We start from the raw sequence: 14,364 nt of genomic DNA, 5'->3' as shown, positions 1-14,364 counted from the left end.
CTTGGGGAGAAATTCCGGAACCGGACGCAGAACCACCTTGTCCTGGTGAAACACCAGGAAAGGGGCTTTGCACGACAACGCTGCTAGCTCAGACACTCTCCGAAGAGAGGTGACTGCTACTAGGAAGACCACTTTCTGCGAAAGGCGTGAGAAATATCCCTCATTGGCTCGAATGGTGGTTTCTGAAGAGCCATCAGCACCCTGTTCAGATCCCAGGGTTCTAACGGCCGCTTGTAAGGAGGAACGATGTGACAAACCCCCTGCAGGAACGTGCGTACCTGTGGAAGTCTGGCTAGGCGCTTCTGGAAAAACACAGAGAGCGCTGAGACTTGTCCCTTAAGGGAGCCGAGCGACAAACCCTTTTCCAGTCCAGATTGAAGGAAGGACAGAAAAGTGGGCAAGGCAAAAGGCCAGGGAGAAAAACCCTGAGCAGAGCACCACGACAGGAATATTTTCCACGTCCTGTGGTAGATCTTGGCGGACGTTGGTTTCCTAGCCTGTCTCATAGTGGCAATGACCTCTTGAGATAATCCTGAAGACGCTAGGATCCAGGACTCAATGGCCACACAGTCAGGTTGAGGGCCGCAGAATTCAGATGGAAAAACGGCCCTTGAGACAGCAAGTCTGGTCGGTATGGTAGTGCCCACGGTTGGCCGACCGTGAGATGCCACAGATCCGGGTACCACGACCTCCTCGGCCAGTCTGGAGCGACGAGGATGACACGGCGGCAGTCGGCCCTGATCTTGCGTAACACTCTGGGCAACAGTGCCAGCGGAGGAAACACATAAGGGAGCTGAAACTGCGACCAATCCTGAACTAAGGCGTCTGCCGCCATAGCTCTGGGATCTTGAGACCGTGCCATGAACGTCGGTACCTTGTTGTTGTGCCGGGACGCCATGAGGTCGACGTCCGGCACCCCCCAGCGGCAACAGATCTCCTGAAACACGTCCGGGTGAAGGGACCATTCCCCTGCGTCCATGCCCTGGCGACTGAGATAATCTGCTTCCCAGTTTTCCACGCCCGGGATGTGAACTGCAGAGATGGTGGAGGCCGTGGCTTCCACCCACATCAAGATCCGCCGGACTTCCTGGAAGGCTTGCCGACTGAGTGTGCCGCCTTGGTGGTTGATGTATGCCACCGCTGTGGAATTGTCCGACTGAATTCGGATCTGCTTGCCTTCCAGCCACTGCTTGAACGCTTTCAGGGCAAGGTACACTGCCCGTATTTCCAGAACATTGATCTGAAGTGAGGACTCTTGCCGGGTCCACGTACCCTGAGCCCTGTGGTGGAGAAAAACCGCTCCCCACCCTGACAGACTCGCGTCCGTCGTGACCACCTCCCAGGATGGGGGTAGGAAGGATTTCCCCTTCGATAATGAAGTGGGAAGAAGCCACCACCGAAGGGAAGCTTTGGTCGCCTGAGAGAGAGACGTTTCTGTCGAGGGACGTCGGCTTCCTGTCCCATTTGCGAAGGATGTCCCATTGAAGAGGACGCAGGTGAAACTGCGCGAAAGGGACTGCCTCCATTGCTGCCACCATCTTCCCCAGGAAGTGCATGAAGCGCCTCAAGGGGTGTGCCTGACCCTGAAGGAGAGATTGTACCCCCTTCTGTAGCGACCGCTGCTTGATCAGAAAAAGCTTCACTATCGCTGAGAGAGTATGAAACCCCATGCCAAGATATGTCAGTGATTGGGCCGGTGTCAGATTTGACTTTGGAAAATTGATGATCCACCCGAAACTCTGGAGAGTTTCCAGAGTAGCGTCGAGGCTGTGTTGGCATGCCTCTTGAGAGGGTGCCTTGATCAGGAGATCGTCCAAGTAAGGGATCACCGAGTGACCCTGAGAGTGGAGGACCGCTACTACAGTAGCCATAACCTTGGTGAAAACCCGTGGGGCTGTTGCCAGGCCGAACGGCAGTGCCACGAACTGCAGGTGTTCGTCTCCTATGGCGAAGCGCAAGAAGCGCTGGTGCTCTGGAGCAATCGGTACGTGGAGATAAGCATCTTTGATATCGATCGATGCAAGGAAATCTCCCTGGGACATTGAGGCGATGACGGAGCGGAGGGATTCCATCCGGAACCGCCTGGTCTTTACGTGTTTGTTGAGCAGTTTCAGGTCCAGGACAGGACGGAAAGACCCGTCCTTCTTTGGGACCACAAACAGGTTGGAGTAAAAACCGTGACCCTGTTGCTGAAGAGGAACAGGGACCACCACTCCTTCTGCCTTCAGAGTGCCCAGCGCCTGCAGAAGAGCCTCGGCTCGCTCGGGAGGCGGGGATGACCTGAAGAATCGAGTCGGGGGACGAGAGGTGAACTCTATCTTGTAACCGTGAGACAGAATGTCTCTCACCCAACGGTCTTTTACCCGTGGCAGCCAGGCGTCGCAAAAGCGGGAGAGCCTGCCACCGACCGAGGATGCAGATTGCGGAGGCCGAAAGTCATGAGGAAGCCGCTTTGGTAGCGGCACCTCCATTGGTCTTTTTTGGACGTGACTTAGACCGCCATGAATCAGAGTTCCTTTGATCTTTGAGGCCTTTTGGACGAGGGGAATTGGGACCTGCCCGCGCCCCGAAAGGACCGAAACCTCGACTGCCCCCTCCTCTGTTGGGGTATGTTCGGTTTGGGCTGGGGTAAGGATGTATCCTTTCCCTTGGATTGTTTGATGATTTCATCCAAACGCTCGGCAAACAATCGGTCGCCAGAAATTGGCAAACTAGTTAAGCGCTTTTTGGAAGCAGAATCTGCCTTCCATTCCCGTAGCCACAAGGCCCTGCGGAGTACCACCGAATTGGCGGATGCAACCGCCGTACGGCTCGCAGAGTCCAGGACAGCATTAATAGCGTAAGACGCCATTGCCGACGTCTGAGCGGTTATGGACGCCACCTGCGGCGCGGAAGTGCGTGTGGCTGCGTCAATTTGCGCTTGACCTGCTGATATAGCTTGTAGCGCCCATACGGCTGCGAATGCTGGGGCAAAAGAAGCGCCGATAGCTTCATAGATGGATTTCAACCAGAGCTCCATCTGCCTGTCAGTGGCATCTTTGAGTGAAGCCCCATCTTCCACTGCAAGTATGGATCTAGCCGCCAGTCTGGAGATTGGAGGATCCACCTTAGGACACTGAGTCCAACCTTTGACCACGTCAGGGGGAAAGGGATAACGTGTATCCTTAAGGCGCTTAGAAAAACGCTTATCTGGACAATCATGGTGATTCTGGACTGCCTCTCTGAAATCAGAGTGGTCCAGAAACATACTCTGTGTACGCTTGGGAAACCTGAAACGGAATTTCTCCTGCTGAGAAGCTGACTCCTCCACCGGAGGAGCTGAGGGAGAAATATCCAACATTCGATTGATGGACGCAATAAGATCGTTCACTATGGCGTCCCCGTCCGGAGTATCAAGATTGAGAGCGGCCTCAGGATCAGAATCCTGATCAGCTGTCTCCGCGTCATCAACCAGAGATTCCCCCCGCTGAGACCCTGAACAATATGATGATGTCGAGGGAATTTCCAAGCGAGCTCGCTTAATCGGTCTGGGGCTGGGGTCCGTCTCAGAGCCCCCAGCCTGGGATCTATGAGATACCCCGGGGGGACATTGTTGGTCCAACAGAGGGGGGCCAGGGAACAATGACTCAGAGTCCCTGTGCTGAGATACCGGTCTGGACTGCAAGGCTTCTAGTATCTTAGCCATAGTTTCAGAGTTTATCCGTAAAGACTGCAAACTCCGTCCCGGTCACCTGGAGAGTGTCAGCAGGTGGCTCCCCCTGGGCCCCTCTTAGCAGAGGCTCCGGCTGAGCAAGTGCAGTAGGGGCCGAGCAGTGCACACAATGAGGGTCAGTGGAACCTGCCGGTAGCGGCGTCGTACATGCGGCGCAGGCAGCATAGTAAGCCTGTGTTTTGGCACCCCTGCCTTTTGTGGGCGCCATGCTATTGTCTTCCCTGAGCAACACAATAGGGTATATAGCCAGAAAACAACTGTGCACTATACAGTGTAAAGTATATACCATAAACATATAATTACACTTCTGCACAATGGGGCTAGCACCACAGGTGCTGCTTACCACCCGCTTAAAGCGGTTGTGAGGCCACCAGAATCCCTGCCTGGGTCTCCCAGAATTTGTCCCCCTCTGCAGCGTCCGAGGAGCTGACAGGAATGGCTGCCGGCGTCCTGAGGAGAGGAGGGAGCCGTGGGCGTGACCCAGAAAGTGCGGGAACTGGTGCCCCACAGTGCACAGTGAGGGGGGTGGAGTATGCAAAGCATTCTCCAGCCCTCATTGCTGCTAGTCTGTACAGCGTCCCGCCCTTCCCCTGCTTGTCAGGGCTGTGGGCAGGAGGAAGAAAGACTAGGCCGCAAAAGCCGGGGACTCGAGTAATAAGCGCGGCTGCCGTAAAAGCGCGGCCGCGCGGAAGTCCCCGGCGCACTACAAGTCCCAGACGCGCCTCTGTTAAACATGGCGGCGGCGGTCAGCGCGGTAGTCCCCCTACATAAACACACTCAGCGACGCTGAGTGTGTAATGGCACATTTAACCCGGTCAGCGCCGCGGTCCCCGGTGCACTAGCACACCCAGCAATGCTGGAGTGTTGCTGTGCTCGGTCCCCACGGGGACACAGAGTACCTCCAAGTAGCAGGGCCATGTCCCTGAACGATACCCGGCTCCTATCCAGCAGGCTCCCAGGAGTTGTGGATGAAGCACGGTCTCAGTGCCTGGAGACCGATAGGATCCCACTTCACCCAGAGCCCTAAGGGGGATGGGGAAGGAAAACAGCATGTGGGCTCCAGCCTCCGTACCCGCAATGGATACCTCAACCTTAACACCGCCGACAAGAGTGGGGTGAGAAGGGAGCATGCTGGGGGCCCTATATGGGCCCACTTTTCTTCAATCCGACATAGTCAGCAGCTGCTGCTGACCAATCTATGGAGCTGTGCGTGCATGTCTGCCTCCTTCGCACAAAGCATAAAAACTGAGGAGCCCGTGGGAGCACGGGGGGTGTATAGGCAGAAGGGGAGGGGCTTTACACTTTTAGTGTAATACTTTGTGCGGCCTCCGGAGGCATAGCCTATACACCCCAATTGTCTGGGTCTCCCAATGGAGCGACAAAGAAAACCTGGTGACAGATCCTTTAACAAATGTACTTACATTGTCATGGCTCAACATAACACCCTTAGGCTGCCCTGTGGTTCCTGAGGTGTATATCAGGGTACAGCATTGGTTAGGCTTCTGGGAAGAAATTATTTGGTCCAGTTGAACATCTGAGACACTTTTTCCCAGCTCCATAAAGTCTGTCCACTGCAGAGATAAAAATGACATTAAGCATCCTTACCACTAACATTCAATATAACATTGGGGGGGGGGGGAACCAACAAAACCAAACCCTTCCAGTTAAATTTTTAATTCAAGATACAACTAGACAGTGGGGTGGGGGATATAGGACGCATCTTAACAGCCTTTCCTGCTTCACTTTGACTCGAAAGTTATGTTTCTCGCCAACTCAATTTAGAGAAGAGAATCCAGGAAAAAAAATAAATATTTAAGGAGTAATATAGCAATTGAACATACTGCAGTGCTGAATCAAATTGGTTTCCCATCAGTTCTGACTTTACGAAGTTATTCAAACATTTTGCAGTATTAAGCCCTCTATCTTACCAAATAGCTAATGTGTACCCATTCGTACAACGTTCATTTTAGAGATAAGAAGATTTGCATACATACTGTATATAGGTTCGGTCTCTTCTCCTTTAGCTCATCTTTGTACTGTATAATGGCTTTCAAATGCGGTAACTGGTCCTGAACCTGAAAGTCATAAGAACTTGTAAGATGCAACTCATGTGCTCTAGTTTTTACATGGCAGGTTACAGAAAGGATACAATTACATTTTTAGTACTAGATTGTAAGGTTAGCTGGGTTGCCTGGCTCAGGAATAAAAGGATTTTATTGCTACAGCGGAATCCTGTATACGGATCTAAAACTATTGTACAAGGTCTAATGGAATCTAAAACTCTTACCAGCTGATTCCACTGTCCAAGTTATCTGAATGTAAAGCACATCAGTATTCAGAAAGCTATAGATGCATACACACAGTAGTAATTTCAGACTCCACTCAACTTACCTGTAATATTTTTTGCAGTTGCTTATGATTTTCTACCACCAGTATGTTCGCGTCACAGTTTTCGGCCACATAATGACAAGCTTCTGCAGAGTTTGTGGTGTAGATGCCCACAGCAAATCCACTGGAACCCAAAAGGACGCAATAAGCTGATCGGTACCAAAAGCACTACTTATATCAGCAACACACCAACTTTCCAACATTAAGGATAAGTTCACACAGTGCGTTTTTCGGGTGCGTTTTTGGCCTCAAAACTGCATGACTTTGCTTCCCCAGCAAAGTCTATGAGTTTTCAGTTTTGCTGTCCACACACAGCTTTTTTTTTTTCCAAGCTGCGTTTGAGAAAAAAAAAAAAAAAAAAAAAAAAAAAAAAAAAAAAAAAATGGACATGTCAATTCTTTCCTGCGTTTTTTTACATTTCCCCCCATGCAATGCATTGGAAAAACGCAGATATCAAAAACGCACCAAATCGCGGTAAAACGCATGCGTTTTGCCACGTTTTTGGCGGCCAAAAATGCAGCGTCAAAAAAACGCAGCGTGTGCACATAGCCTTACATAGTTCTGAGAAGGCATTATTAACCCCTTAACGACCTTGGACGTACTGAGTACGTCATGGTGACATGGTGCTAAACGACCCATGACGTACTCAGTACGTCCTGGCGAAATCGCGGTCCCGGAGCCCCGGGGAGTGAAATTTATTTACTTAAACGGTGGATTCGGGAAGGAGGGGACCTCTGCCCGACGTCAGGAGGGGTGGTGCCTCCTCCCCGAACCTACAGAGGCTGTGATTGGCTGACGAACGCCGCTCAGCCAATTACAGCCACTGTAATGTTCCAGCCATTGAAAATGGCTGGAACATTGAAATCCAGCCCTGATCAGTGCTGCTGTAGCACTGGCCATTGGCTGGAGCTGGGTGATCGATGCTTCACCCGCCCCCAGCTCTGATTGGAGAGACCGGTCTTGTGACCGCTCTCTCCAATCAATGTGGATCTGCGGCCTGTGATCGTCCCTAGAAGCCGAGGAGAGCGGTAAGTTGTTGTCCCCGCCGCTCGCCCGTCCCCGATCGCCCCGCCGCTGCTCCCGCTTCACCGCTGTCCCCGCTTCACCGCCGCTGTCTCCGATCGCCCCGCCGCTGCTGCCGCTTCACCGCTGTCCCCGCCGCCATGCTCCCGATGCACCGCTGTCCCCGCCGCCATGCTCCCGCTGCACCGCCGTCCCCGCCGCCATGCTCCCGCTGCACCGCTGTCTCCGCCGCCATGCTCCCGCTCCACAGCTGTCCCCGCCGCCGCTCCACCGCCGTCCCCGCCGCCATGCTCCCGCTGCACCGCCGTCCCCGCCGCCATGCTCCCGCTGCACCGCTGTCCCCGCCGCCATGCTCCCGCTGCACCGCCGTCCCCGCCGCCATGCTCGCCACTGTCCCCGCCGCCGTCGCACCCACCTTTTTCAGCCGCTGCTGCCCCCGATCGGCGTCCGCCGTCTCCGTCATCGGCTGCCCCTTCTCCATCGCCACACCACCTATCCCTCCATGTGCTGCAAGCCACCCTCCCCCCACGTGTGGGGGGAGGGTGGCTGGCTTGCAGCACATGTGGGGGGAGGGTGGCTGGCTTGCAGCACATGTGGGGGGGAGGGTGGCTGGCTTGCAGCACATGTGGGGGGAGGGTGGCTGGCTTGCAGCACATGTGGGGGGGAGGGTGGCTGGCTTGCAGCACATGTGGGGGGAGGGTGGCTGGCTTGCAGCACATGTGGGGGGAGGGTGGCTGGCTTGCAGCACATGTGGGGGGAGGGTGGCTGGCTTGCAGCACATGTGCTGCAAGCCCCTCTCTCCCCCTACATGTGCTGCAAGCCCCCTCCCTCCCCCTACATGTGCTGCAAGCCCCCCTCCCTCCCCCTACATGTGCTGCAAGCCCCCCTCCCTCCCCCTACATGTGCTGCAAGCCCCCCTCCCTCCCCCTACATGTGCTGCAAGCCCCCCTCCCTTCCCGTACATGTGCCATCTCTCTCTCACATCAGACTCTGCCCCCCTCCCCGATCTGCTGCCTGCTCTCTCCCATTTTCCATCTACTGCCCCCTCTCACCCTCCTCGATCTGTTGCCTCCTTCATCTGCTGCCTCTGTCTGCTGTGATCCTGCTGCCTAGATCCATCCTGTAAGGTAGGTATCCCCATCTCACCCCCCCCCCATCCTCTGCCGCTCCTCCATCCGCTGCGCCATTTCCCATCCATCCGCTGCGCCATTTCCCATCCATCCTGTAAGGTAGGTATCCCCATCTCGCCTCCCCCCCCCCCCCATCCTCTGCCGCTTCTCCATCCGCTGCGCCATTTCCCATCCATCCGCTGCGCCATTTCCCATCCATCCGCTGCGCCATTTCCCATCCTCTGCCGCTCCTCCACCCGCTGCGCCCTTTCCCATCTTCCATCCGCTGCGCCCTTTCTCATCTGCCGCCCCGCCCTGTGAAATGGCGCTCCTTGCCTTCCGAGTCCTGCCGTGCGCCCAAACATTTGATTACCACCACATATGGGGTATCTGCGTACTCAGGAGAAAATGCACGATACATTTTATGATGCATTTTTCCTGATACCCTTGTGAAAATACTAATTTTTATGGCTAAAGTAACATTTTTGTGTTAAAAAAGTAAAATTTTCATTTTTTCGTCTACATTGCTTTGGTTGCTGTGAAGCTCCTAAAGGGTTAATAAACTTCTTGGATGTGGTTTTGAGCAGAGTGAGGGGTGCAGATTTTAGAATTGGGTCACTTTTGGGTATTTTCTGTCGCCTAGGTTTCTCAAATCACTCCAAATGTGATGTGGTACCTAAACAATTTTTTTTTGTAAATTTTGTTGGAAAAATGAGAAATTGGTGATGAACTTTGAACCCTTCTAACTTCCTAACGGAAATTTTTTTTTTTTCAAAAATTGCGCTGGTGTAAAGTAGACATGTGGGAAATGTTATTTAGTAACTTTTTTGTGTGACATATCTCTCAGGTTTATGGGCATAAAATTTCAAATTTTGAAAATTGCAAAATTTTCAAAATTTTCGCTAAATTTCCGAAATTTTCACAAATAAACGCAAAACATATCGGCCTAAATTTACCACTGACATGAAGTACAATATGTCACGAAAAAACAATCTCAGAATCGCCATGATCCGTTGAAGTGTTCCAGAGTTATAACCTGTCAAAGTGACACTGGTCAAAATTGCAAAAAATGGCCGGGTCTTTAAGGTGAAAACAGGCTGGGGGCTGAAGGGGTTAACATGAGAATTAATCCCCTCCTAATCTGCCCCAATGGGCGTCGTTTAAAAAAAACTAAATTAGGTACAGGAAATAAGCCATGTGAAATTAATGGTAGAATTAACCTACAAGAAATGGCTTTCAGCAAAGGTTCTACAGTACAATATAAAGTAAATACCAAAAACACCACAATGATAAATTGCATATACATGGGTCAATGCCCGTAAAAAATGCTGCATAATGGCAGGGCAAAGTATGGCTAAACTAAAATCTGTAAGACAGCTCAGCAAAGGGAAGGGAGAAAAGAAAAAAAAAAACAAAAAAAAAAAAAAAACAAAAAACAAAAACAAACACCCCACACACCCAAAAACGCCATGCCCGTTTCCCACTGTTCCTATGTAATTTTGAGGTACAAATTTAAATTAAGACCTATACTTACCCAGCAAGTATAGCGCCTATGTCAGCTATGAACCACTCAGCAGAGTTGAATCCCAGAATGCCAACTCCATGGTATCGCTCCAATCCCAGCTAAAAGTGAAAAAATAAAAAGCTTTGAGCAAGTTGAAGCTGAGGATTTAATTACACAGCCTTGGCTTCTTCACCTTGTGGACAGATTTTAAAATCGGACATGGTCACTTCAGTAAGCGTTTTTACAGATCCCAGTGAGACTGAAATCAGATTGTACTTTATAGATCACTAGTCCACTTATGTTCATACATTTTGCCTTTTTATAAAGTTAAAACGTAGCACAAGTTTGTGGATGTAAACTGTAGTTTAGACAATGCAGGGCTCAGAAATCGAAGACTAATTTTCTTTTTGGTTTTTGGATATTGTCAAATAGGTTTTTGGGCACAGTGACAATTTGGTATAGCTTCTGCGCTACTATTGCAGTGGAAAACCGAGACGTGAGCTCACTTTGAAGACTACACCACTTCAAAAGGTAGTCATCTTTTAGAAGCAGTTTTTTCTAGTTATTTCAACTTTTAAGTCTGGGAATATATGTAAGTAGCCACTCTTTAGGATTACATTTTAACAGATTCGGTTTAAAAAGTGAAAAAAAATAGGGTTTCATGGATGCCACCTAACAGACTAATGCTCAGACATTGTACAGCTGTCAACTTATGAAATGTATTTGTTGGGAACTGTAGAAGAAAAAAAAAAAAAAAAAAAAAAAAAAAAGGGACCATTTTACTACTTACCTTAATGAAGCCTTTAGCAGCTGCTCTGCACTGCTCATAATATTGCTTGTATGTCAGCTTAGTCCAGTGTTCTCCCTCCTTAGATGCAAGGGCAACATAATCCCCGTATTTCTGAACAGATTCTTCAAACAGCTGGTGAACGGTAAGTGGGGGCAGACCGGCCACGCCAGACTCCTCCACACGCAGCTGCACAGAACTGTCCCGCAGTGTGGTCCATAGCCTCAGGTCAGAATTGCCAATGTTTAAGGAACCAACTGTAAGATAAAAAATAAATAAGATTAGCCATCCAGTTATAGGCTTGGAAGACTGACACTTTGCAATGAAATGTGTGGGAGGGGGACAAAAAACAAACATCTTTATGTAAAGTATTTACTGAAGCTTTGTATGTTAGTTTTGTTCTGGCTATATTTTTATGACCCATACATAATTATAAGGCAATTATTTTGCAGACAAGATAACCACAGTTTTGTGGTCCCCTAAAGGGAACCTGCCGCCAGCAAAATGCAAAATTTAGAAACAGAGACCCTCATATCTCAGGAATGTATCACTTACTGAGCTGCTAACTGTAGTTTTGATAAAAGTCCCCGTTTTATCAGCCACAGATTATAACTAGAGGACTAGTAAACCTGCCGCAAGCTAAACAAGCATTCATAAGCTCTGTACAACCCAGCCCCACTATTTGCCATCTTTCTGCATGCACTGTATATGGGCAGAAGAGAGAGTGTGTGTGTGTGAGTGCGTGTGCGTGCGTGCGCGTGTCAATATTCAGGTCTGCAGAAATCAGAACAGATTTTTATCAAAGTGACAGCAAGGCAAGCAGCTCAGTAAGGGATGTCGCTGGAATCAAGGTCTCTGTATTATGCGGCTCTTAAACGAGGTAGCAAAAACCTGATGACATGCTCCCAAATGCCATTAAATCTGTAGCTATGGGGTCAATATGCACCACGGGCAGTTCTGGGTGCATATTTCTAACTGTCCCAGCATCTAGTAGCATAAACATCTTTAAGCAAAAGTATTTAAAGATTCTTTATGATCTGCTAATGCATGCAGGGACTAGTCACAAGGGCGTTAGGTCCCCAGACTAGTCTGCCCTCTTCGTATGTTAGTACGCCCACAGGGGCATACTAACATGCTATTCAATGCCCATGGCCCGGCGTCATCAGCGGTGACACGCATACCTGTGACCATTATCTCCGCTTCAGACGCCGGGTTTAGGATCAGTGCGCATGATCAGAAGTCCCAGCAATTCCAGGCATGTGCAATATGAAGCCGGGTGTACGCGTCCCAGCTACAGAGGTCTAGTGATAGGACGTTTGATCATGTGCATTGAGCCTAAACCCAGCGGCTGAGGTGGTGACAACTGACACCGGTACATGCGTCACTGTCGATGACATTTGGCATTGAATGGCATGTTAGCGTGTTACTATGCCCAAAGGGTCATGCTAAGAGGGCAGGTAGTCGGGTGATCTGACGCCCTTGCGACTAGTCCCCGTGTTAATTAGCATATCAAAAGATCTCTAGAAATTCTTTCAAAACATCTCTATCTATGCTATCAGCTACAGGGACAGTTAGGCAGGGATATGCACCCAGAACTGCTTGTGGGTCTGGGTGCATATTGCACCTGACAGGTTCCCTTTAATAGCTTCTAAAGATGCGCCTTCACCTCACTAAAAGCACAGCTGGCAGGAGGAAGTTAAATGTTCTTCCTACCCTCTGGCTTTCAGTCAGAGGCGAGGCTGAAGCAGCTTCAGTCACTGTCCGTGCTGGAGGTGTGGATACTGAGCTGGCTGCACAGTACATCAGTGCTGGGCTAGCTGTCCGTCACTGCTGAGGGTGTGGCTACAGCTGTCGCTCACCATGTACTGCACAGAGGCTACCAGGAGGAATAAAAGTAATATTCTCTAGATCAGAGGTTCCCAACTCCAGTCCTCAAGGCACACCAACAGTGCATGTTTTCAGGATTTCTTTAGCATTGCATGGGTGTTAATTTAATCACCTGCAAAGGTGCTGAATCTATCACCTGTGCAATACTAAAGAAATCCTGAAAACATGCACTGTTGGTGTGCCTTGAGGACTGGAGTTGGGAACCTCTGCTCTAGATAGTTGTGCTTAGTGTTCTAATGCAATGCAGCTGTCACTTTTAGGCTATGTGCCCACGGGGACAGTGTCCTGTGGATATAGCCGCAGGAGCTCCCAGAAAACCGCAGTACAACTTTGTCTGTTTACATGCTGCGGATATCCTGCGGATATGCTGTGGGCATTCTGCATTGAGGATATAGTACCATGGTTTCGGCACTGCATCCTCAATGCAGAACAAGTGCTGAGTGATCGGGAGTTCATACTCACCTCCATCACGCAGCACCTCGCTTTCCGTCAGCCAGGTCACTGTGAGCGTCTGCAGGAGAAGGTGGGCGGGCCTTAACTAGCTTTGGTGGCTGTCACATGACCGGAGCTAGTGCAGGCCCCGCCCACCTCTTCCTTCCTATACCTGGATGGCTGGATCCACCGCGCTCCTGTACACCGGACGGAGAAAGTGACTCCAATGAGGCAGGTAAGTATATGGGACCCTGCGGAGAAATCCGCAGGAATAATTGACATGCTGCCGATTTTTCCGCAGGGAAATCCGCATTATTTTCGCTGCAGAAAAATACGCAGTTCCCAAATGCCATAGAAATGGCTGGGGAGCAGCTGTGCTGCAGATTTTTGAAAAATCAGCGGCAAATTCCGTGCATTTTCTGCAGCGTGGGCACATAGCCTCAGTCTGCAAATAAATCCCATAGCTGCAGGTTAGTAGCATTTAGCAAATGACAGTTTCCCTTACACCCTCCCAACATTGGACGTTCCGCTACATCCCATTTACAAATGCGTTCCCGCAATAGGGCATACGGGTATGTGATTGTGCGAGCACAGGTGCTGCCAGGAGCATGGCTTAAGTGACAACAAAGCCTCTTCTGTAACAACCAGGTTTGGTGCCCTCAAAACCCCTGTTTAACCCTTTAAATGCCATGATCCGTAGCAATCACAGCATTGAGATGGTTGAGAGGGCGTGAGCTCTCTCCCAATTGGCACACCCGCGATGCGCTTATGGGGACCAGATGGTCGTCATGGCAGCCAGAGGTCAAATAATGATCTGCTGATCCACCAGCTACAGCGGCCTTTTAGACCATGCCAAGAGTAATTGCAATGTATTAGATCAGCAATTCAATTTAACAAAACAATTTAATAAAACAATTTACAGCAGTAAATACACATTTGGTATCATTGTGTCCACAACACAATCTATTGTCACTAGTTAATCCCTTCAATGAATGTTGAAAAAAGCTTTGGCTTTTGAGGCAGTTTGATGTAAAAAAAAAAAAAAAAAAAAAAAAAAAAAAAAAAAAAGTGGCAAAACCTGGGCTCAGGAGCGCTATTTTGGCTGGAATAGATTGTGGAGTCCATGTTCCATTTGAAGATCCCCTGAAATGCCAAAAGAGCAGATACCCCTACAAGTGAACCCATTCTGGAAACTAAACTTCACAAAAAAAAAAAAACAAAAAAAAAAAATTTAACACTCAGGAGATTCAGAATTGTATATCAGTGGGCTGTGAAAATAAAATATTATAAATAATTCCACTAAACTGTTGCTTTGGCCAATAGTTATAGTCTTTAATAATGGCAATAGCAGAAATTGTGAAATAGTGCGCACCCCTCAATTCATCTATTGGTGCAGTGAGCATATTGACCAAACTAGTGTCACAAAATTTTATAATATTGGGCAGTGAAGGAACAATTACATTTTTACGAGGGATGAGCGAATACCTCAAATATTCAGCTACACCCATATTCGACAATAGGT

The 14,364-nt window shown here is 49.6% G+C and overlaps 1 protein-coding gene across 3 annotated transcripts in view; it reads right to left on the bottom strand.

The window, feature by feature from the left end:
* ACSBG2 (acyl-CoA synthetase bubblegum family member 2) overlaps positions 1-14,364 on the bottom strand; it is a 165,189-nt gene that overhangs the window by 16,267 nt on the left and 134,558 nt on the right. For all 3 annotated transcript variants that reach the window (XM_075352529.1, XM_075352530.1, XM_075352528.1), the window contains exons 4-8: positions 10,527-10,780; positions 9,767-9,855; positions 6,104-6,224; positions 5,707-5,787; positions 5,134-5,283 (exon numbers count right to left, since the gene is read on the bottom strand). In XM_075352529.1, the coding sequence (XP_075208644.1) occupies positions 5,134-5,283; positions 5,707-5,787; positions 6,104-6,224; positions 9,767-9,855; positions 10,527-10,780 (695 nt within the window). The remainder of the gene's footprint in view (positions 1-5,133; positions 5,284-5,706; positions 5,788-6,103; positions 6,225-9,766; positions 9,856-10,526; positions 10,781-14,364) is intronic.

This window comes from Anomaloglossus baeobatrachus, chromosome 1 (genome assembly GCF_048569485.1).
Source record: "Anomaloglossus baeobatrachus isolate aAnoBae1 chromosome 1, aAnoBae1.hap1, whole genome shotgun sequence".
NCBI lineage: Eukaryota > Metazoa > Chordata > Amphibia > Anura > Aromobatidae > Anomaloglossus > Anomaloglossus baeobatrachus.
Note: the sequence above shows the minus strand (reverse complement) of the source record. Positions and strands in the feature narration are given on the sequence as shown.